The sequence below is a fragment of the Phaenicophaeus curvirostris genome, chromosome 11, assembly GCF_032191515.1.
Source record: "Phaenicophaeus curvirostris isolate KB17595 chromosome 11, BPBGC_Pcur_1.0, whole genome shotgun sequence".
Taxonomy (NCBI): Eukaryota; Metazoa; Chordata; class Aves; order Cuculiformes; family Cuculidae; genus Phaenicophaeus; species Phaenicophaeus curvirostris.
In genome coordinates, this window is record NC_091402.1 from 22,369,792 (window position 1) to 22,392,233 (window position 22,442).

Here is a 22,442-nt window from a genome sequence, read left to right on the forward strand (position 1 = left end):
GAAGAGGCGGGGCGCCCCGGCGGGGGAGAGAACCCGCCCCTCTCCGAGATGGCGCCCGCGCCCTGAACAAAGATGGCGGCGGGGGAGGCGGGGAAGGCCCCCGGCCCCGCCCCCCGCGGCCAATCAGCGCCCGCCAGCTCCGCCGCGGCGGCCAATGGGCGGGGGCGGCGTGTCGGCGGGGCCGGGGGGCGGCGCGCGCGGGGCCCGAGCGGAGCGCGAGGCGATGCGGGCGGCACGCGGGCTCTGGGCGGCGCTGGCCCTGCTGGTGCTGCCGGGCCGGGCCCTGCGCGACGGGGACTGCGAGGGTGAGCGGGGCCGGGCCGGGGGGCGGGGAGCCGCGGGGCCGCGCAGGGCCGCCTGGGGTCCGCACGGTCCCGTCTGGGTCCGCACAGGGTCCCGTTTGGATCCATAGAGAGTCCCGTTTGGATCCACCCAGGGTCCCGTTTGGATCCACCCAGGGTCCTGTTTGGATCCACAGAGAGTCCCATTTGGATCCATAGAGGGTCCCGTTTGGATCCGTAGAGGGTCCCGTTTGGATCCACAGAGAGTCCCGTTTGGATCCATAGAGGGTCCCATTTGGCTCCATAGAGGGTCCCGTTTGGATCCGTAGAGGGTCCCATTTGGATCCACCCCGAGTCCCATTTGGATCCATAGAGGATCCCGTTTGGATCCGCAGGGGGTCCTGTTTGGATTCCCAGAGGACTGCATCCCCTCCGCTCTCTCTGCTGGAGAGCTGGGTGTCTGCTCCGCACAGATCACATCCCTTCTCCGCTGGAGAACAGGCTGCCTGCTCCGCCCAGCATCCCGTTCTGATCGGCACAGGATCCCATCCCCTCTGGTGTCTGCGCTGGAGCACTGGGTGTCTGCGCCGCACAGGACCATGTTTGGATCCACAGAGGATCCCATCCCCTCCTCTCTCTCTGCCGGAGCACTGGGTGTCCACTCAGTCCGCGTTTGGATCCACACAGAACCATATCCACCTCCTTTCTCTCCACTGGAATGCTGGGTGTCAGCTCCGCACAGGATCACATCCTCCTCTGGTTTCTCTGCTGGAGCACTGGCTGTCTGCTCCACACAGGATCACAGCCCCCTCCGCTCTCTGCTGGAGCAGTGGGTGTCCACTCCGCACAGGACCGTGTTTGGATCCACACGGAATCATATCCACCTCCGCTCTCTCTGCGGGAGCACTGGGCATCCGCTCCGCACAGGATGGCATTTAGATCCACACAGGATCACATCCCCTCTGCGCTCTCTGCTGGAGCACTGGGTGTATGTTCCACACAGGATCACGTTCCCCTCCCCTTTCTCCACGGAAGGATCCGGTATCCGCTCCGCACAGGATTGCGTTCCACTCAGCTTTCTCCGCCAGAGCACTGGTTGTCCACTCCGCACAGGATCACGTTTCCTTCTGCTTTCTGCTCTGGAGCGCTGGGTGTCTGCTCCTCACAGGATCACGTTCCCCTCCGTTCTCTCTGCCGGAGCACTGGGTGTCTGCTCTCTAAGGCGTAAAGCCCGAGCGGTGTCAGCGGGTGGTAAATCCCACCTGAGCACCAAACCCTGTGCGGTGCCTGTGCTGCGCAGCAAATTAAACTGCTTTTCCATAGAAAAGCAGAACCGATTCCCAGGGGGACCAGCAAAAACTGGAGGTGGGGCTGCAGTGACCCGCTGGGAGTTTGTGGAAGGGAGGGAGATGGTAACTGGAAACTCTGGCTGCTGTCCCAGCACTCGGTGGGAGTCCTGCCTCTGCCATGCGGCAGCCCTCGGTACCACCCCTGCTCTATTCTTTCCAAAGGTTTTCACTTCCAAACAGTGCCCAGTGGACATCTGTGTGGCAGTGACGGGGGACAAACTGATGTGAGGTAAATGATGGTCCTGATTGGCCCAGCTTATAATTACTTCTAGCTTTAACGCCATGAGAATGAGTTTCTCCGTGGCTTTGTGGTGGTCATACTCGGTTTCCTGTGTGTGCCTGTTTCCTGTGCCACCGCTTGTGTTAGGAGTTGGATGCCAGTTGCTAATGACAATAATGTTTGCCGATCCCTTCCTGTTGAGGTAAATGAATCACACGAAAGAGAGAGCTCGTGCCTTTCCTCTCCAGGCAGGGCAGTGGCTGACTCTTGTCTCGCACTCGGAGAATCCGCAGGTCCTGCCGCAGAGCTCCGGGTCCAGGTAACGCTGATGTTCCTGGTTGAGTTGCATGAGCAGCAGGAGTGTGACTCTTGGTGAGCTCACCTTGTAGCACGGACCCTGCGGGCCTGCAGCCCCCTGTCTGCCTTTCAGTCTGAAACCCATTCAGAACCTTGCAGGCATAAAGAGAGGAGAAACACACGCGATCGCATCATTTTTTTCTCTTGGGAGTAATTTAGCTGTGAACCGAGACAACTGGGTAATCAGTGATACCATATTCCTAAAACCAGCACACGTGGAGTCTAACGGGATTGTGTAGAGTTGGTTTTCAGTCAGAACTCTTTTTGAAGCCCGTGGTCGGGGAAGTGGCTTCCCAAAGCAGCAAGAATTAGACAGAAAATTAAGTTTGTGTCTTTGCACAGGCACTGTATTGTGTTGGATCCCTCAGCTGAATCCTGCTGCTCACATGGGACATTGTACAGAAGCCACTGGATGCTTCTGTGGATCCGATTTCTCAGATTGTCCAAAACCCACCAAAAATACCAGGGTGTATCGTTAAGTCATGTTTGCTCTGAAAGCCTGACTGAAATAGGTGTGAAGTCACCGCCTGCTAATGCAGCTTCTCCGAGTTCTGTTCTCCAAACCCTTACTGTGCCCCGTGAGCTGCCACCAGATCCTTGCAGTCGCAGGTAACTCCGTCCATCTTCCTTTCCAGTGTGCGTTACCTTCCTGGGAAGGTTCTACCAGAGTCTGAAGGACAGCAATGCCGAGTTCACGCCCGCCAGTATTGAAAAGGAGCTCTTGAAATCCTGCAAAGAAGCAAAAGGCAAAGAGAACCGCCTGGTAAGTAGCAGTGGGCAATGATAGTTCCTTCCTGAGGGAGTAAAGCCATGGAATACTTGGGAAGTGAGGGGAAACTACTGCTTCTGAGCTTGCGTGGTAAGGCTTCCCAGGGCTGTTCCTCCTACCTCTGTGACCAGCATTGGTCCTGTGTTTTTATAAGAGAAAACTTGAGGAGTATGACCTTAAAAACCCACACAGGTTGGCTGACCTCATTTCTCCCTTTTACTGAAGCGCTGAGGATTACAAAGCTTTTATTTGCTGTCAGACTTCCTTGTCCCTTAAACTGTATTAGGGTGCTATGTAAGCTGTGAAAATATTTATAGTCTTCATCTGTTTAGCTGAAAACTGAATAAAGGAGAACCAAATTGTCCTAACTAAAAGGAGAAGGTTGTCCTCAGGGGAAAAGCCCCGAGGAGAAGGCCCTGAACCCTCCTAAGAAGAGAACTGCTGAGAGGCACCATCAGAAATGCAGAGGGGAAACACTTCAGAAAGTCTTTCTCCTTGAATGAGGAAGACTTTGTTCTTAATCCAATTAATTTTTTTAGAAAGTTGAGAAACAAGACAACCAGCCTCAGTAGCTTTAAAAGCCGTGTGGTGGGCAACGTCTGCTCGGTGCCCTGGGCGGCCTTCGCCTGTCCATAGCGGCCATTTACCGTTACAGTGGTGTAACAGTAAATATCTCTCTGCAAAACCAAGCCAGGAGAGAAGATGGATAGAAAACTCCTTTTGGAAGTGTTTTTCCATGCATCCCCACCTCATTCTTTTCTTCCCTCTAGTGCTACTACATTGGGGCCACCAGCGATGCCGCCACCAAAATCATTAACGAGGTATCAAAGCCCATGAGTCATCACATCCCCGTGGAAAAGATCTGTGAGAAACTAAAGAAGAAAGACAGTCAGATCTGTGAACTGAAATACGGTGAGTTGCCAGCAAAAGGGGAATCGCCCATGCTTTCCCGGGATACGGATCATTCTGGGTAAAACAGCGTGCTCAGTCCCAACTTCTGTAGCAGGGTCGATAGCTTGATTAGGTTATCAACCTGGGTTGCTCCCCGTGAACATCCTAGAGAGGTTTCTGGGGGTGCTCAGGTCAGATTGTTGGCTGCTAATCCCTGTTAGCTTCTGCCGAGCCACTGATCTGCCTTGACAGAAGTACCTCCCGGGCATGTGAGCTCGGCTGCGCTCAAACCTCTGTTGGGGGTTCCGCATTTAGGTGAATGCAGGAAAGCTTGTCCTGGGGAGAAGCCGGGCGGCCCTGAGGCCGGGATGGTGGCTCCGTAGGCAGCGTTTGAACCCCTAGCGGAGCTCGGCACTCCCGGCTGTCTGCCAGTAGCAGGCTGACAAACACTTCTCTCTCACCTCCTCTGGTGTCTGCTCCGAGCATTCCACACTCTTTTCTTGCCACCTTCCTTGAACTGTCACACTCCTAGATGACGTGCTCTTCCTGAAAAGACCAATGTGAAGAACGGTTTTGGAAATACCCCCTTCTGGCTGCTTTCCTGTGCCTCTACCCTTACGTTCTCAGGAGACGCCCTTTGGATTGTGGGGCTTTACACTTCTCCTTTTTCGTACTAACATCCTGTTGCTTCCTGATCAGCTTTTTTTGCTTGTCACTTACCGTTCCTCTGACATCACTCGGCCACCTTTTCTTTATCCAGTGGATGAGAGAATTAAACTATTGCTGCTCACATAATAAACGGGGTTTGGGGGATATTGTCAAACTCCTAAGCTGCAACCAAACGTTCTTGTTTCTATTAATGACTTTCAGTATGAAAAACCCAATCTGCTGTCAAACCCCTAACTTGGATGTTTCTTACCCCCCCCCCCGGGAGCCTGGCACCCCTCTCCCTCTTGCGTTTTGGCTCCCTTGCCTCCAGTATCGCTCCCAGCAGCGTCGGATCCCAATCTGAGCGCAGCAGGGGATGTCCCCGGGCTGAGCCCAGCTCTGCTCTCCCCGCAGACAAACAGATCGACCTGAGCACTGCCGACCTGCGCAAGCTGCGCGTCAAGGAGCTGCGGCGCATCCTGGATGACTGGGGCGAGACGTGCAAGGGATGCGCCGAGAAATCTGACTTCATCCGCAGGATCCATGAACTGATGCCCAAGTACGCGCCCAGAGCCGCCGGGGCCCGTTCTGACCTCTGAGGGGAGGGGAACAGGACAGGATGGAGCGGGCGCCCAGGCAAGGCACACACTGTAACGGGATGTTTATTAAAGTTCAACAGTTTCTACCGGGTACTGAGGTGCCACGTGGCGTGATTACCGGGCACACATCACACGCGCATCGCACCACAGCCTCCCCTCACGCCTTCTTGGAGGGAGCGGTGGTGGATGGGACGGAGGGGAGGCCGAGGTGAGCGCCGTAGCGAGATGTTTATTACATTATAACGGTTTTTACCAAGCGCAGCAGTGCCGCGAGTACCGGCACACACCCAGCGCATCACAGCCCCCTCACGCTTCTGGCAGGAGGGGTGGGGTGGGTGCTGTAACGGGACGTTGGTTATTGTACAGCGGTTTCAGTGCAGGGTGGGGGTGATGTGAACGGCCCCATGGGGAAGGGCTTGGGGTGCTGATGGATGAGAAGCTCGAGATGAGCCGGCAACGTGCGCTCGCAGCCCAGAAACCACCCGTGTCCTGGGCTGGATGCAAAGCAGCGGGAGCAGCAGAGAGGGGGGACTGTCCCCTCAGCTCCGCTCTGGGAGACCCACCTGGAGTATCGTGTCCGCTTCTGGAATCCTCAGCATAAGAGGGAGATGGAGGTGCTGGAACGGGTCCAGAGGAGGCTACAGCGATGATCCCAGGGCTGGAGCACCTCCCATACGAGGACAGGCTGAGAGAGCTGGGGCTGTTCAGCCTGGAGGAGAGAAGGAAGAACTTAGAGCACCTTCCAGCGCCTGAAGGGGCTACAGGACAGCTGGGGAGGGGCATTCTGCAAAGGTTTGTAGTGACAGGCCGAGGAGGGACGGCTGCGAGCGGGCACGAGGCGGAATTTCCTCGCTGCGAGGCGAGGGGGGCCCGGGGGGGGGCCGCAAGGCCCGGGCTCCCCCCGCTCCCGCCGCTCCCCGGGTCACGTGCCCCGGGCGGGGGGCGCGCGGCGATGACGCGAGCCCCGCGCGGGCGGTGACGCGGGTCGCTCGGCGATGACGCGGGGCCCGCGCGGCGCGGCGCCCGGAGCCGCCTTCGCTCCCTTTTGTCCAAGATGGCGGCGGCCGCCGGAGGCGCCTCCTGAGCGGCGGGGCCCGGCGCCATGAAGCGGGGCGGCGAACGGGACTCCAGCCCGCCCGGGGCCGGGGGGGGCCGCGCCGCCGCCGCCGCCGCCGCCAAGCGGCCCCGCGAGCGCGAGCGGGACGGCGGCGGCGGCGGGGGAGGCGGCGGAGGAGGCGGCGGCGGCGGCGGCCGGCGCGGGCCGCACCGCAGCTCGGGCGCGTCGCGCAGCGGCCGCGACAAACCCGCGCCCGGCGGCGCCGGCGGCTCCGGGTCCCGCGGGCACCGCGGCGACGAGCGCGCCGGCGGCGACTCCAACCACCGCCCCGCGGGCGGCTCCTCGGCCTCGGGCGCCCGCGGCCAGGCCGCCCCCTCCGCCTCCTCGTCCTCGTCGTCGTCGTCGTCGTCGTCGCGGGCGCTCGGCGCGGCCAAGGCCAAAGCGCCGCCGGGCGCCGTGGTGGCCCCGTCGCTGCTGCTGGCCGGGCCGCCGCCGGGCGCCGCGCCCTCGCTGCTGCTGGCGCCGCTGGGCGCCTCGGCCGGGCTGCCCGGGGAGCCGCCGGGCGCCTGCGAGTACAAGACGCTGCTGGTGAGCGGGCTGAGCGCCGCCCTGCCCGACCAGCTGCTGGAGGACGGGCTGTTCCGCCTCTTCCAGCGCTTCGCGGCCGGGGGCGCCGGGGACATCAGCGTCAAGCTCTCCCACACCCCCGAGCTCGGCCGCGTCGCCTACGTCAACTTCCGACACCCCGGGGACGCCCGCGACGCCCGCCGGCACGCGCGGGCCCGGCAGCTGCTCCTCTACGACCGGCCGCTCAAAGTGGAGCCCGTGTACCTGCGCGGGGGCCGGAGGAGCCGCACGCCGCCCCCCGCGCCCTCCCCGGAGCCCCTGGGCTACCTGCCGCCCATCCACGGCGCCTACCAGTACAAGCAGAGATCGCTCTCGCCCGTCACCAGCCCCCTGCTGCGGGAGCCGCGGCCCAGGCACGCGCACGCCGCCGCCGCCGCCTTCGCCCTGGAAGCGGCCGCCATCGGGCTCTCCCGGGAGCGGGAGAGGGCCCTGGATTACTACGGGCTGTACGACGAGCGCGGCCGCCCTTACGGTTACCCCATCGTGGCCGAGGAAGACCTGATGCCGGAGGACGACCAGAGAGCCACCCGCAACCTCTTCATCGGCAACCTGGACCACAACGTCTCGGAGGTGGAGCTGAGACGCGCCTTCGAGAAGTACGGCATCATTGAAGAGGTGGTGATCAAGCGCCCTGCGCGCGGCCAAGGCGGGGCTTACGCTTTCCTCAAGTTCCAGAACTTGGACATGGCGCATCGGGCCAAGGTGGCCATGTCGGGCCGTGTGGTCGGCAGGAACCCGATCAAAATCGGCTACGGGAAAGCCAACCCGACCACCCGGCTGTGGGTGGGAGGCCTTGGCCCGAGTACTTCCCTGGCTGCCCTGGCCAGGGAGTTCGACCGCTTCGGCAGCATCAGGACTATTGACTACGTGAAGGGAGACAGCTTCGCTTACATCCAGTACGAGAGCTTGGACGCTGCCCAGGCCGCGTGCGCGCAGATGAGGGGCTTTCCCTTGGGCGGCCCGGAGAGGAGGCTCCGGGTGGATTTTGCCAAAGCCGAAGAGACGAGATACCCGCCGCAGTACCCGCCCGCGCCGCTCCCCATGCACTATGAACTGCTGGCTGACGGCTACGGCCGACACAGAAGCCTGGAGCAAGACTTGAGGGTGCGGGATAGGACTCCTCCGCATCTCCTGTACTCGGACAGAGACAGGAGCTTTGCAGAGGCAGACTGGGCCAGCCCTGCCAAAACCGCCGAACGCAGAAACAACTTGGAGAGCTACAGCCGGTCGGTGCGTAGCCGGAGCGGAGAGCGCTGGGGCAGCGACAGCGACCGCGGCGTGCCCAAACCGTGGGAAGAGAGGCGGAAACGCCGCAGTCTTTCCAGTGACCGCGGGAGGACTACTCACTCGCCTTACGAGGACAGAAGCAGGACAAAGGCCGGTGGGCCAGCTTTAGACCGCAGCCCGGACAGGGCTCGCAAGGAGAACCACACTACAGAGTCCGGAGCCGAGAAAGAGCAGAGCAACTCCCTTCAGAACAATCGTCACGCGACTGAGGAGAAACCCCATCGTGAGGCAGCCGATGCTCCCCAGCCCAAAAAACGGGACAGCGAACGCAATCATCGAACTGGTGAATCGGAATCAAAAACTCATGAGGAGCCAAAATCTGAGACCAAAAAGCTAAAGAATTTATCGGAGTACGCTCAGACGCTGCAGCTCGCTTGGAACGGGCTTCTCGTGCTAAAAAACAGCTGCTTCCCCACCTCTATGCACATCCTGGAGGGAGACCTCGGGGTCATCAACGGACTCCTCAAAGACCATTCATCCGGCGGGAAGTTAACGCAGCTCAAAATCGCTCAGAGACTCCGGCTCGACCAGCCCAAGCTGGATGAAGTCACTCGCCGTATCAAACAAGGCAGCCCCAACGGCTACGCCGTGCTCCTGGCCACCCAATCCGCCCCGGCAGCGGCCGGGGCCGAGGGGACCTTCCCTGTTGTAGAGCCCGGCTTGCAGCGACGGCTTCTCAGGAATCTGGTCTCCTACTTGAAACAGAAGCAGGCTGCCGGGGTTATCAGCCTGCCCGTGGGAGGGGCGAAGGGCAGGGACAGCACAGGCATGCTTTACGCGTTCCCTCCGTGTGAATTCTCGCAGCAGTACCTCCAGTCAGCACTAAGGACATTGGGGAAGTTAGAAGAAGAACACATGGTGATAGTTATAGTCAAAGACACTGCCTAGCCCACACTGTCTTTCCCACTTCCATGTTTTCTTTGTGTGTCACACAACCCAGTTGTTTTTAAGGCCGATCATTTTGGTGGAGGCTCTAAACACCTTGACCAAAGTGGTAAGATTTTTAGTTCCTAATTAATTTTAATACCATTTAAATAGAGCCCATTTTATTCGTTTTTAATATGTGACACTGTCCGCTGTTGTTCTGTATTTTTATTTTTTAACTGTATGAAAAGTTGTCAGTAAAGCCTTGTTCACTGATGGATTTCTAAACTTGTGCGGTATCCCAGTTTCTGTGGCCCGGGAAGGGCCGGTTCCCTGCTGCCAGGAGCTGGGAGGTGATGGTCCCAGCCTCCTGCGTCCTGCAGGGCGGGAGGAAAGCCGGGGTTCTTCGTGCTGTACGAGAGACTTGGAGCAGGGGGTCTGTGTCTTTATCTGTTTGTCCTGTTTGCTTTTTATTTCATGAATTTGAGGCCGGATGCATTCCTATTGATTTTAGGATGGAAGCTTCCCAGGAAGCAAATCCCGATCAAGGATTGAAGTGGGTTTCATACACAACAAAAAAGTACAGTTAATGCCTGGAGTCGGCTCTGTGTTCAGCCCTGTGAGGGCTGAGAGCACACGGCTCAGAAGTTCTGGAGAAGGACAACAACGAGGTTGACATTCCCAGTTTTTATAAAAGGGGAAGAAAAAATAACCAAGCAGGAGGGAAAAAAATCATTTAAGGGGAACCCTTCTGGGCCTTTATGAGGTAACGCAAAGGTACAAAGGGTTTGGCAAGCGGCGGGTGCCTGCTGGTGCAGCCCCTTGGGTTGCGCTGTCCCAAACCTTCTATTGAAGGGCAAACGGCAAAATTGCTTTTGCCAAAGTTGAAACTTATTTGCAGGCTTAAAAAAAGAGACAAACACGGCTGGCTGGCTGAAAAGGTGGCGTTGCTGCAAGGATCCCATCTGCAACTGCAGGAAACCCTGGGAATTTGAATGTAAGCTGGGAAGGCTCCATCACCTTTTCTGTCCGTGGTACCAGGCAGTGGTTTGGAGAGAAGCTGGGACGCCGGCACCTCTGCTGGCTCCGCAGCACCAGGGGGGCAGTAACTGCTTCAACTTGGGCTTAAAATCCACACAGTTTGGGGATAGCACGATTTTTTAAAATCATGCCTATAGATTTTAGGAGTTTTACAGAAAAAATGTGGGATGAAAACCACTGCATTGGAAAGGTTAAGTTTGCAGGGGGTTCATTTCAGCAAAGGCAAGTGAGCAAAGTCCTGGGAGAACCAGGCCTCGCCCCGCTGCCTGTACCCAGGCTGCCTGTACCCAGACTCGCTCGCTGGTGGCTGAAGACCCTCTTCAAGCTGAGCTCTCAGGTCCAATTGGTTTCAAACCCCTCTGTCACAGGGAGCGCGACTGGGTTGGAGGATGCTTTTAGTCTTGTTTAACCCTGCAGTGTCAGTATGGACATCGTCAGCTGATGCTCTAACAGGCGGTTGCTCACTTCAATAATGTGTTGCTATCAACAAGGGTGGTTTGGTTTGTTGGGGTTTTTAACATTTAATACTGTGATTATATGAAATCTAATGAGTCAGCCTGACCTCAGCAGGGTCAGTCTTTCTCTTGGTGATGCATCTTCCATACCCCGGGAAATGTATCTCTCTGTAAGGCTATGAGGCTGCGGAGGAGTTTGCCTGTGGGGTGCAGGCACAGTTCTGCGAGAGCTGCACGGGCTCGGCTGCTGGGAGCACCAGGGCCCTGCCAAACAGGTCAGGCTGTGGGAGCAGAGGAGCAGCCCTGCTGCGGCTCCAGAGATGCCCCCCTGCCTCCATGGCTGCGTGGAGCAGGGTCGCAGGAGCGCCCTGGTCTGACACGGTTACAGGGACGCTGACTCAACCTTGTGACTGGGTCCCCTGTGCTGTTGTAACGTAGACAGTGCCGAACACCAACCATTGTAACTTCCATGTTATCTGGAGCCAAGTGCTATTAAATACCCCTCATGGCCAGCGTCACAGAGTGAGCAGAGCCTTTTGTCGGAGCATCCTACGCACTGGAGACCTGGTGACAAGCGCCTGGCTGGCTTCGTGCTGACAGGGAGCTGCAGGTCATGGTGCTGTGGAGCAGCCTCACCTGTGTGTGTGTATGTGTGTGTGTGGTACCGTGTGGGGACACTCCGAATCAGAAGGAAAAAACAATCAATACGTGATAAAAGCAAAGCCTGGGAGCCACCAGAAATCCCCCAACTCCTTTTGAGTGAAGTAAATAGCAACATAGGGTTTTTTTGAAGATAAACATTGTTGTGCTTCAGATTTGGTAAGAGTTTTAGTGACAGGATCTCTGTTCCCAGTGAATGGGCTGAAGGTTGTGAGTGTTTGCATGACCGGGGGACCAGCACATCTCCCTCTACCAATGAATTCACAGCTGTGAATGGGAAATCAGAATTTAGGGAAAAAACACTTGGGAGCCCAGCAGCACCAGCCCTCTGACCTGATGTCCTGAGCCTTGCCAGCTCCCCTGGGAGGTGAGGCCCTGGCCCAGGCTGCCCAGAGCAGGGGTGGCTGCCCCATCCCTGGAGGGGTTCAAGACCAGGCTGGATGGGGCTTGGAGCCCCTGATCCAGTGGGAGGTGTCCCTGCCCATGGCAGGGGGTGGGACTGGATGGGCTCTGAGTCCCCTTCCAGCCCAAACCATCTCATGATCCTGCGGTGGATGCGGTGGTCTGACAGCATTACCATTCAGACTGAGGTGCTGCTTTTGTTTTTTTAAACACCCATTCAGTAAATATTCTGTCTTGCAAAGCCCTTTCTCACACCAGCTGCTGCCTGTTTGACCTGGAACAGAGACATGGGCAGCAGGCTGGCCCCAGGCAGTGCCCTGAGCGTGTCACCAGTGCTGATGAGCCGATCACACCCGCATCACTGCCCTGCGCTAACACCCTGGTCACACCGACCAGCACTGAGGGCTCTGCCCTGCTGCCCAAACCATGGCCTACAAGGGGCTTTTGGAGTGCTGCGCAGCCGGGATATGCACGGTAGCACATCAGCAATGTCCTGTCTGCATTCAGGAAGGAGCACAGGGCTTTTTCCAAACACTGTGCTTTTAAGTAGATTAAACTGTGCTGTCAGGGGAAGAGGCGGTTTGCCGAACGCCACCATTTCCCCCATCCCAACTGGCTGCAGAATTGCAACCTGAATGAAATCAAACCACCAACCCAACCATGCTCATCCTCATTTCAGCATCCCCACCTTGCACCCAGCCCGCTGCAGTCCCCCTGCTCTCCGGAGCGATGCCCGGTGTGCGCAGAGGGTTTAAGCGGGGCAGGGCCAGTGGGCGCCCTGCTGGCTGCAATGCCCAGCGCTGCTCCCTTGGCGCTACTTGGGAGAGTGGGACAGCTGTGGGAGGGGTGGGACGGCACGGATACTTACAGCAGCCCAGCTTCAAGTTAAATCTGTGACTGGAAGCTCCGCTCTAGATGCTGGTTCTGCCTTACAAAACTAGTCGGTGAAGTTCTCTTAAAGCAAGACCCAAAAATGCAGCAGATGCAGCCAATTCCAGCTGTGGGCTAACACCAGAACAAGATACAGACATCTGGCACGGTATCTCCCTCTGCTTGTAGTAGCTGAGGACACGTGTTATTTCATTTCTCCTCCTGAGCAGCACGCCTTCTAAGGTAAAGTCGCAAAAGGCAGGTTTTGGTAAGGCAGAGGCTGGCTTCCACAGCTGTTGGATGGCACATCAGATTTTCAATCCCCTGCTTTTATCAGAATGCTGCTCCAACTGCTGGTCTTAAATGCTGCTATAGTTGCAACTCGTTCATCTTTATCACCTCTGTAGAGTACAATTATCCATTATAAGCTGCAGCAGAACTTTACTTTTTAATTATTATCAAGCAGCCCTGCGTAAGTGCATTAAGAGATGCAATGCTGGAAGGAAGGAAAGCTATCCCTTCTCCCGGTTAAAAAGAAAAGCCTTCCTCTTCAAGCAACGAAATCTGGAGCCTCGGTTGAAACAGGCACAGTTCTTGGTAGGAAACTCGCTGCCATGTGAAGGAGTGTGGCGCCTCCAGCTCCCTGCTCTGCCTCAAACCCTATTCTGAAAGTGGCCAAAACAGAGAAAGGGTAAAACATTGAGCGGATGTTATCGGAACACCTGGGAATATACAGCACATTAGGGGCCTTGTCCAAACAAGCCACGCACACCTGTAGGTTCCAGCTCTGACTCAGAAGGGAGCTGTGCACTGAAATCACAGGTGTGGCCACAGGGTTTTATCCCCAAGGGCAGAGCCTCTTGTCAAGCACAAGCAGGCGCCCCTCATGTTCTGCCCATACAGCCCCGCGCGGCCCAGCGAGGCTGCGCCACCCACAGCGAGTTTGGGGCTGTTGGGCAAACCGGGACGGATTTGAAGCCCCGGGTGCTGTGGTGCAGCTCGGGGAGTCCCTGCAGGTGGGGAAACCTCAGCGCTGTCAACTTTGCTGGGCACTGGCTGCTCTCTCTCCAAGCTCCTCAGGCACACGGAGCACCACTTTGGCACAGGCAGCAGAGGAACGTGTGGCTACATGGACAGAGACAGGGTTTGTATTTAATTTTTTAATAAATACACTTTACATTAAAGAAAAAGGCCTTCGGTTTGCAGTTTCCACACAGAGGGCAAGAGGGAGAGAAGGAAAAAAAAAAACCAAACCCAGATAAAAAAACTTGCACCACAAAGGGCAGAGGGGAGAACGGGCCCCACCTTCAATCCCAGAGCGCCGTGGCCTCAGGAATAGCAGGCTGGGACCAGGCCAAGCCAGGAGCTCAGCCTCCCACTGGCACAGTGAGACTCTACCAGCCTGTCTGCTCGGGTACCCAACGCCGCGGGCTCTCCCTGAGGACAGAGCCTCCAGAGCACGCAGGCGCACTCACAGGTGGTGACACCTGATGCTTTGTTTCTGTTTTAAAAATAAAATCATATTTAAAATAAAAATATCCTCATTCCTCGACAATATTAGAAACCATGATGCTATTTCACTTGGTAGTTGCATAAAAATGCCTCTGCTTTTCATCTTAAACCATTTTTCTCCCCCAAACCTACCCCATGGGAACAAGGTACTACAGGAATACAAAGTTATTCCCCTCTCGACTAGAACACTTGCCTTTTTTTTTGTTGTTTTTTTTTCTTTTATATAAAACTATTTCTGTTCTTTAGGAAAGAACTTTATACAAAGAAAATATACTGTGAAATACCTTCAGAAGTTTCCTTGACGAGGCGAGTCATCTTGGCCTGAAATAAAAAATAACAAAAAAAGGCAGAGAGAAAGAGGCCTAACCCCAGGTCTCTTTATTGTGGAGCCTCGGACTGACTCAAACCAACACAGCGGATGGGCTGGAGTTCCTCAGATTTTCCCAGGAGAAATAGGGTTGGGGGTGCTCAGAATTGGTTTCCAATTTGGTCTCCAGTCTTCTGCTGGGAAGAGAGCATCTCCTCCTGCCCACACCCCGCCTGGCAGCGCCTCCTCACTCATTCAGAGACAGGATGATGTCATCCTCCAAGTCGGAGTTATCTGAGCTGTCGGCTGGAAAGGAGACACGTCGGTTATGTGTGTTTTAGGGGAGAACACAGCTGGCAGCCCTGCTAAGCGAGGCAAGGTGTTCACAGGTACAAGAGATGCCACCACTCCCTGAGACCACCAACATCCCAGAAGTGACAGGGGAAACCAGCACCACGAGTGCATTTCAAATCAAGGAAATGGAGCTGTTGGAGCGAGTCCAGAGGAGGCCACAAAGATGATCCAAGGGCTGGAGCACCTCTCTTACAAGGGCAGGGGAGGTAAGGACACCAGCAGCGTTACCTGCACAGCTGAAACTTGCAAAAGCTCTTCATGCTGGGGGCTGGCCAGACCTGGCAGTCATTCCTCACAGCTGTTATGGGGGAGCCAGCCTGACGGCTCCCCCAGCCTGACATGGTGAGATAAAGCCTCTGCATGACGTGCATGGGGCTAAGTCATTACACAGTCAGTGGGACCCAGACTCTCTCAGTACAAGGTTCTCGGTGGCCTTGTCAGGCCCCAGCAGGAGATTCCCCACTGAGGAGTAATTACTTATCCTTACCAACCTTTTAGTGCAAGGTAACCACATTATCCCCATTTTACAGCTTGGAAATCAACAAGAACTAAGTGGCTTGGCCTCACACTCAAAAATTGTGCTGCAAGAAGGGGAACAGAATGTAGTATCATAAATCCCCAGCCTGATGTTATCCTGCACACCTGGTCTTTCTTGTGAAGCTTTTTTCCAAATTGAATCACTACAGAACTTTCCTACACGCACACACACACACGCACACACTCTCTCTCTTTCTTTGTTCACTTTTCAAACCTCTGTGTCTGCAGAATGCCAAAAAAAAGGACAACTCAAATTTTATCCCCAAAGTTACGTTAGCTTCAGAATGGGCTAAAAAGGGAAGTGACCTAGAAATGCCACATTGGTTTTGCACTTTAAGCAATGACAAAAGAGAAACAATAGCACCACGGACCAAAACTGCTTCTCTGTCCTTACAGGTACAACTAAGGCAGAGAAAACGGGTGAGGTAACCGTTCAACCAGTGTTCCTTTGAAGGGCAGGACAGCCAAGCAATCAGACAGCGCTTCCTCGCATGGAGTTTCTCAGCTGCCTTTAAGTTTTCACACATGTACCTGGGAGCACTTGAAGAGAGGAGACACCTTCTTTCCCAGAACAGAACTCACAGCTCTTCTCTCAGATGAGAGTTGTTTTTACTGACAGAACACTTTTGAGAGGCCACTGGTGAAGCACGATGATTTGTGCCTTTCATACCAGTGAGGGGGAAACTTGGCTAAGACATTCCAGGGAAGACTTAGATGTTGCGTATGCATCAGGTCATCAAACAGAGGACAAGGTCACCTGTGGTCACCAAGCTGGGCGCACACTTACTGTCTCCGAGAATCAGCTCGACTTCCTCATCAGCATCAGAATCTTCATCTTCACCCTCATCTCCCTCTTCCAGGAGGTTGGCAAGCTCCTCATCATCAGATGGAGAGAAGTCATTTTCTCCATCCTCACCAGCATTCTCATTGTTCTCATCCTCCTCCAGCTCGGCCTCCAGCAGCTGGTCCGTATCTAGTTCATCAAGGTCATCGGTATCATCATCATCTTCATCATCATCTTCCTCTTCCTGCTCTTCCTCCTCCTATAAAGACAGCAAAAATATTTCACTGCAGACATTAAAACAAACATAAAATGGATTAAGAATGACTGAAGAAAACATACCTACAATTTTCAGCTCTCCCCGTATCCAAAAATCACACGTTATAAACACTTTCCCTTCACCCACACAAACCCCTTCTATCCACAACTACAGAATGTGACACATGCTGGATCATTCGCAGGCCTGCAAAGTCTTATCTGCAAAGTGCTGGTGCAACACGGGTACCATGGGCTCAAGCTCATCTCCAGCGCCGGCCATCAATACGCCTCACCACAACGCACTCTCGAGAAGGACATGCAGTAAGACCTGTTAATCCATGGCTCTGTTGCTAGTCTTTTTGTACAAACTGCTTTAGCTTCAACTGGACCAAACCCTCTGCTTTGCATCAAACAGCATGCAGCATGGATGTTCAGTCTCTTGGTCATTCCTGATTGATGAGATGTAAAACGTAGGGAAAGATACTGTCATCCTAAATCAATCCTTGAATCACTCGGCTTCTGATGACAGAACTGCTTAAAGCAACTCAGAAGTCTCATCTATAGGGTTTACCTATGAATCAAGATCTTCCTCACCCAAACCATAAGAATTTGTATTCAATAAAGCAACTGTACAGATCAAAACCCAAAATCCATGCTAGCACATAAAACTGAGTGGGAAGAAGCTGTTACAGTCCTATTGTTCCTCCATCCAAGCGGGAGGCCAAGAAGTGCCACCACAAGGCAAGCTCCAGGTCTTCCAGCCTCAAAGCAAGCGTTCAATATCCCTGCACATCTCCTTTCCTCAAACAGAATGCTCTCGGGTGACAGGAAGGCAGCTCCCAAGTCATTCCATCTTAACTGCCCCTTTGATTCGGGAAGGAATACAGTTTCCACAATTATGAAGTAGATGGAGCCCAGCTTTTGAACTAAGGATGTCACAGTGCCGTCCATTTTAGTTGCACTGTGATTCAGGTATATTAATTACGTGCAGATAGCTAAACTTAGGATTAACTTCACCTTGATAAGTAGAACAGTTTAAAGCAGAGTACCCATTGACCCCCTAATGCGACTCAAATCCATAATTATGTATTACACAGACACATACTAATTTTATTATTATATAATATACTGGATACAAACACTAGGGCTTTTCTGTGTCATCTTCACAACACTGTGCCATTGTCACTCCACAGCTCCATCCAGCACACACAGATGTCACTACATTAACGGCTGCAACGCAGAGGTCGCTATAGCATCAACATACCTGAATATCCAACCCTCTGGTCTTTGAAAATACAGCATCGTAATTGTAACACAGGAATTTTAACCTAGGAACCACCCACCCTGTGTCATGGACACAGTGGCTTCCTGGTCCCACTCCTCTGCATAAATACTTACGGTGCTGATTCATCCCAGCTAAAGCAAAAAGGCTGCAAAACTAAGGCAATGAACAAAGCCAAAACAGACAATTTCAAGTGAAGAAGAGAACAAACCAAACCCCTGGTTATAATTGCAAGGGGATAGCGAAGAGGGAGGCTGCAGCCTCGGTGCAGAATAGCTGCCCACAGATGCCAGGAGGACGGACAGGCCTCGGTTTAACTTAAAAAGTGTTCGACTCAACTAACAAAGACCAGCTTAGGCTGAAAAGGACCACCTAAACAAAGGCTTTGTAACAGCTTAACTCAAGAAGAATTAAGAATGCAAGCTAGTAATGTCTAACATCACCAGTTATACAGTTTAGACAAGTATAGAGGATGCAGAAACTCTTAGTTCTTCTGGGATAATATTGCATTAATTAACTAAATTAATTTAATCATAGAATCATAGAATAACCAGGTTGGAAGAGACCCACCGGATCATCGAGTCCAACCATTCCTATCAAACACTAAACCATGTCCCTTAGCACCTCGTCCACCCGTGCCTTAAACCCCTCCAGGGAAGGTGACTCAACCCCCTCCCTGGGCAGCCTGTTCCAGTGCCCAATGATCCTTTCTGTGAAAAATTTTTTCCTAATGTCCAGCCTTAAGTGTGCACATATCCTATTTAGATGAGATCTTAGGAAGAAATGTTTTGCTGTGAGGGTGGGGAGGCCCTGGCTCAGGCTGCCCAGAGCAGGGGTGGCTGCCCCATCCCTGGAGGGGTTCAAGGCCAGGCTGGATGGGGCTTGGAACAACCTGATCCAGTGGGAGGTCTCCCTGCCCATGGCAGGGGGTGGAACTGGATGAGCTTTAAGTTCCCTTCCAAACCAAACCATTCTGTGATTTTATAATTCTAAGATTAATGCATTTTCTCTAATACTGTTCTTTGATGCACGTTTGCTTGCACTTCATAGACTGCCATCATCACCAAAGACTTTCTTACCACTCCCCTTTACCCACCCATTTTGCACATACAAAGTTCGTAAAATTTGTGAGTTTGGCTGGTACAAGTTATTAATACTTCACATATTCACCAGTCTTCATCTCAAATAACACTCAAAGGCTCAGGAAAATCCCAGTCTTTCACTCATTCAGACTCTGATGCAAAATACACGTCAACCAGGCAGAACTTGGATATTTTGATTTGAACATAATTCTGCACTGTATTTTAACACCACACCAGTACAAAGTGTGTTCAGGAAGCCTGGCTTAAGGTACTGCAGATCCACAGTATGTAAAAGTGCTTATAAAGCAAGTCAGGATATGTTTAAGAATTTTATGGAGTTTTCTTACGTTTCTTGAAACCAGGATTTTTTTTTGAGACCAGATGAACAGCATCTGAGACTCCTCAGCTGCAGATCACACAATCTCTTGTGTTTACTCTAGGCTCGCTGTTGGTTGCCAAGGGAAGATCCCACCGGCATTTTTTGACTGTTGATACTAGGTTTGGAAACCTTAACTCAGTTTTGACATTTACAAATCACTGATTCTTTGCTTATTTGACATGGTTTTAGCTGTTACAAAAAGCTTCATCTTTTCATCATTCATTTTTATTTCCTCTGCTAGGAGCTGATTCACAGTTCAAAGCAAGTATTTATGACAATAGTTCTCAGCCCAATTGCTCTGTGTAGTCATCACCTCCCAGCTGCTCCTTCCCCTGCCTGTGCTCATCTCCTATAATCACTTCTAAGTCAACACCTTTCACCCGCACATGCTCTTCAGCACCAATCCCTTCCTCTGAAAACACAATCTCTATTGGTAAGCATCTGCTTTAATAAACTATTTATTTTCTCTAATTTTTTTTTTGTAAAGAAATTCATGTTTCCCAGAGTCTCATTAATTTGTTCGATTTATTTCCTTCTGCAAGCAACCACCTCCTAGTTTACTTCTCCCTCCCTCTCACCCTCCTTACCCAAGTTTCTTGCGGCAAAAAGCAAGCTCACTTTTAGTAGGACTCTTCCAAATTATCATTTTCATTACTACCTATTTCCAGCACGGGAAAAGGCTTTGCTTTCACAGAAAGGAGCATTTCATCATTGTTCAGATACCAGTCCACCGAGGAACGTTTCACTCCAGAGGAACAAGCCTCTCCTTGTTTTAGTAGTTCATTTTCTCCCCAGCCAATCCCCGTGTCCTACCTTCTGACAATCGTTCTCTTTGCTTCCACAGCATCTGTACAGCACCCTGGCACTTTGGGATACTTTGCCACACAGTCTCAGGACTAACAATGTCTGGATTTCAGTCTTTTTTAAGAGTCTGTATCCAATTCCTCCCCCACCCACTTAACCTCCTTGGACAATGGGCAGTGGAAAAAGCTTAAAGATATCCAACAATCCTTCCGGGGAGGGGGAGGTCAGGCATGTGAGGAATTTTACATCCTAGATGACCTAGTCTCCATCCTTCCCCTCAGCGAGCAAGCCCTAACTGACTTCCTATTATCAGACCATTCAATTCATTCTAAATACTCATCTCCTTCTATGCCACTCTGCTGCACATTCCTGGCTACTTCAGTGTTAGAATTTCTGCTTCTTCATAGCCATTAATGAGGTAAGAGAGCTAAAAACTTACAAGCCTGCGAATGTGACTACGCGTAACAAGCAAGGACTCTTACCATGGGCTTCTACGCAGGTGGAGGTATGTGTGGATTTAATACAGGAAACAGCACACAGCACACAGTATGGCACAGAGGCAACACATGGAGTGAAAAAATAAAAAAGCAGTTATTCTCTTAGTCTGTGTAAGTAGGTTTAGCTTGTCTAACCATGACCACTTACCTGTGATGAATGGAAAAACATCCATGACACAGATAAACAAAAACTGTAAAGTAACTGGGCCACTGTCGGACTGGCACGTTCTGTCGGGCCTCTTTTGACCAATACTCTGTTTTTGCCTATGAAACGTGTTCGTTGTAACACGACTGGATGATAACCAATCTAGCTCCAGTCACTGTCCTCTTTGAGGCATGTGTGAGTCATTGTTTCAGTTGATACGTTCCTCAACACTGGGGTAAATGTATACTAATGTGACTGACATTCTCCATTCTGTAGGTCAGAAATAATTGAAGGAGTCCAGAATGAGGTCTGCTCCTCTCCCTTCCTCTCACTGGTCTCACATCCTCACTCATAAAAATAAGCCTGTTCCTTTAATTGCATGACAAAACCCTATAGTGTGTAAAGGGATTTCAGAGCTGGGCAGGCAGGTGAACTCTTCCCTCTACAGACAAAAGCTTGTTCCTTTATTTCCTCAAGCTTCTGACAGACATTTCTCATCACAGCTGAAACAGCTTTTATTGTCCTGGATCCCAGCTACTCTGGGGATTCCAGAAAGATGTGTTGGGTGAGAGGAAGTCAGCCTTCGATTTCTGTCACAGCACAGGCAGAATACGCTCTTATCTCTGCTGAAGCTGTTTTACTCCATAATCCCAGGTCCAGCCTTCTGCAAACTCCTACTCCTTTTCCCTTTCCAAGAATCCCCTGTTTACACTAGCTGATAGCGAGTGAAACTGCATTCTGGAACAGGAGCACAGGTTCTAGTTACCACATTTTTAGACAGTAAATAACTGTAACAAGTACAGGTACTGGGAACGTCTATTTTTTTTGTTTGTTTAAGTCTGTTTTGGAGGATGCCTGCTCAAAAGACAAAGCTGTTCGGTAAACAGGTGTCTGATAGAAACCACTCTCTACTTGGCCCCCTCGGCTGCAACTAAGCTCAAAGATTCCTATTAAGGTGGGCAATAAAGACAAGTTTATTATTATCAGTTGAGACACTTGTCTGAAAATACTTGTTCCTGGCTCTTGTCCTGCAAACCATTTCATCTGGAGCAGGATTTCAAAACTAACCGTATCTTCAAGCCTTACAGGAAGAGCTCCTGACAAGCTAAGGGTCCCTGATGGCACAGATCATTCCAGGCAGCATGTAATGACAAAGCCCTCCTGTGGTCTGACGGCTCTTGAACATCTGTGCCGACAGAGGTTAAGATTTGTGGATTTTTCCCCCAGTAAATAAGCATCTGCATGAAAACAAACCTGCATGAAACCAACAACAATCCAAGTGGAATTGCTGTGGCAGGCAGACTGGGGGAGAGGCCTAAAATAAAAGTACGAACTGCAATCACAAAGACCACAGGGAAAGCTGAGGCAAAATCTTCTCCACCCTGGCTCAGTCACATCAGGATACTGATTGTCTTTACTGCCTTAGCTCCAAAGCTTTTATTTCACATCACCTAGAATTTTCTAAACCAATGCAAAAAGACAAATTACACACCTACCATCACCATTTCGATAGCCCAGAAGCACTGCAGGATAATTAACAGTTCTTCAGCTCTGGCAAAAGAAGTAGAACACACTTTATAGGACAGGGATAGCTTGGTGGGGCAAACTGTTGCTGAAGCTGTACATCACTCTGAACATGAGAACAGCTGAGAATACTACTTGAGCCTCACAGATGCACTATCACCCACATCAAATCCCACAGAGAGAAAAATAGGCCTTAAAGAGCTGATATTGGAAGAAAAACTAAAATAAAGAGGTAAAAATGCACAGACTGCAATTCCTGCAACCTGATCCAGAGATCATGTCTCCCCAGCTTAGGTTTCATGGTTTTGAGCCTGCTCTGTGCTCAGCCAGACCCCTTGGGTTTAGCTTTTCTGATCACCAAGCTCTTCTGAAGTCTCCTCTCCCAGCATATTCCCATTCCTTTTCACCATTGCCTCTGGAATTCCTGGTCTGCCTCACTACGGAAGAGAGCAGATTACCCAGTGAAACAGGGGATACTAATCAGCCAAGAAAGGGCAATAAATTGAGCTAGCTAACAGCCAAAAGACGGTCCAGCATCTGTACTGGAAGCTCAGATATCCATCTTATTTTCACTAAGTCCACCTGTGAAGGAATGTATCAAAG

At 52.4% G+C, this 22,442-nt stretch overlaps 3 protein-coding genes across 4 annotated transcripts in view; 2 read left to right on the forward strand and 1 right to left on the reverse strand.

The window, feature by feature from the left end:
- The first annotated feature begins 189 nt into the window (after positions 1 to 189).
- MANF (mesencephalic astrocyte derived neurotrophic factor) lies at positions 190 to 5,207 on the forward strand. The gene is made up of 4 exons (XM_069865885.1): positions 190 to 305; positions 2,843 to 2,970; positions 3,747 to 3,888; positions 4,930 to 5,207. Exons 1-4 carry the CDS (start codon positions 224 to 226, stop codon positions 5,112 to 5,114), a joined length of 537 nt encoding a protein of 178 aa, XP_069721986.1. The 5' UTR covers positions 190 to 223; the 3' UTR covers positions 5,115 to 5,207.
- Positions 5,208 to 6,201: 994 nt separating this feature from the next.
- Positions 6,202 to 9,245, forward strand: RBM15B (RNA binding motif protein 15B). Its single transcript, XM_069865843.1, has one exon. The coding sequence runs from the start codon at positions 6,217 to 6,219 to the stop codon at positions 8,971 to 8,973; it is 2,757 nt and encodes a 918-aa protein (XP_069721944.1). The 5' UTR covers positions 6,202 to 6,216; the 3' UTR covers positions 8,974 to 9,245.
- A 4,277-nt stretch (positions 9,246 to 13,522) lies between these two features.
- The window catches only part of DCAF1 (DDB1 and CUL4 associated factor 1), a 40,539-nt gene continuing 31,619 nt past the window's right edge, over positions 13,523 to 22,442 (reverse strand). For both annotated transcript variants that reach the window (XM_069865840.1, XM_069865839.1), the window contains exons 23-24: positions 15,875 to 16,130; positions 13,523 to 14,502 (exon numbers count right to left, since the gene is read on the reverse strand). In XM_069865840.1, the coding sequence (XP_069721941.1) occupies positions 14,444 to 14,502; positions 15,875 to 16,130 (315 nt within the window). In that variant the 3' untranslated portion in view covers positions 13,523 to 14,443. The remainder of the gene's footprint in view (positions 14,503 to 15,874; positions 16,131 to 22,442) is intronic.

Coding starts and splice junctions, on each gene's coding strand:
- RBM15B (XM_069865843.1), top strand. CDS start 6,217: ATGAAGCGGGGCGGCGAACGGGACTCCAGCCCGCCCGGGGCCGGGGGG.
- MANF (XM_069865885.1), top strand. CDS start 224: ATGCGGGCGGCACGCGGGCTCTGGGCGGCGCTGGCCCTGCTGGTGCTG. Junction 2,971..3,746: donor AAGGCAAAGAGAACCGCCTG/GTAAGTAGCAGT, acceptor TCTTCCCTCTAG/TGCTACTACATTGGGGCCAC. Junction 3,889..4,929: donor GATCTGTGAACTGAAATACG/GTGAGTTGCCAG, acceptor CTCTCCCCGCAG/ACAAACAGATCGACCTGAGC.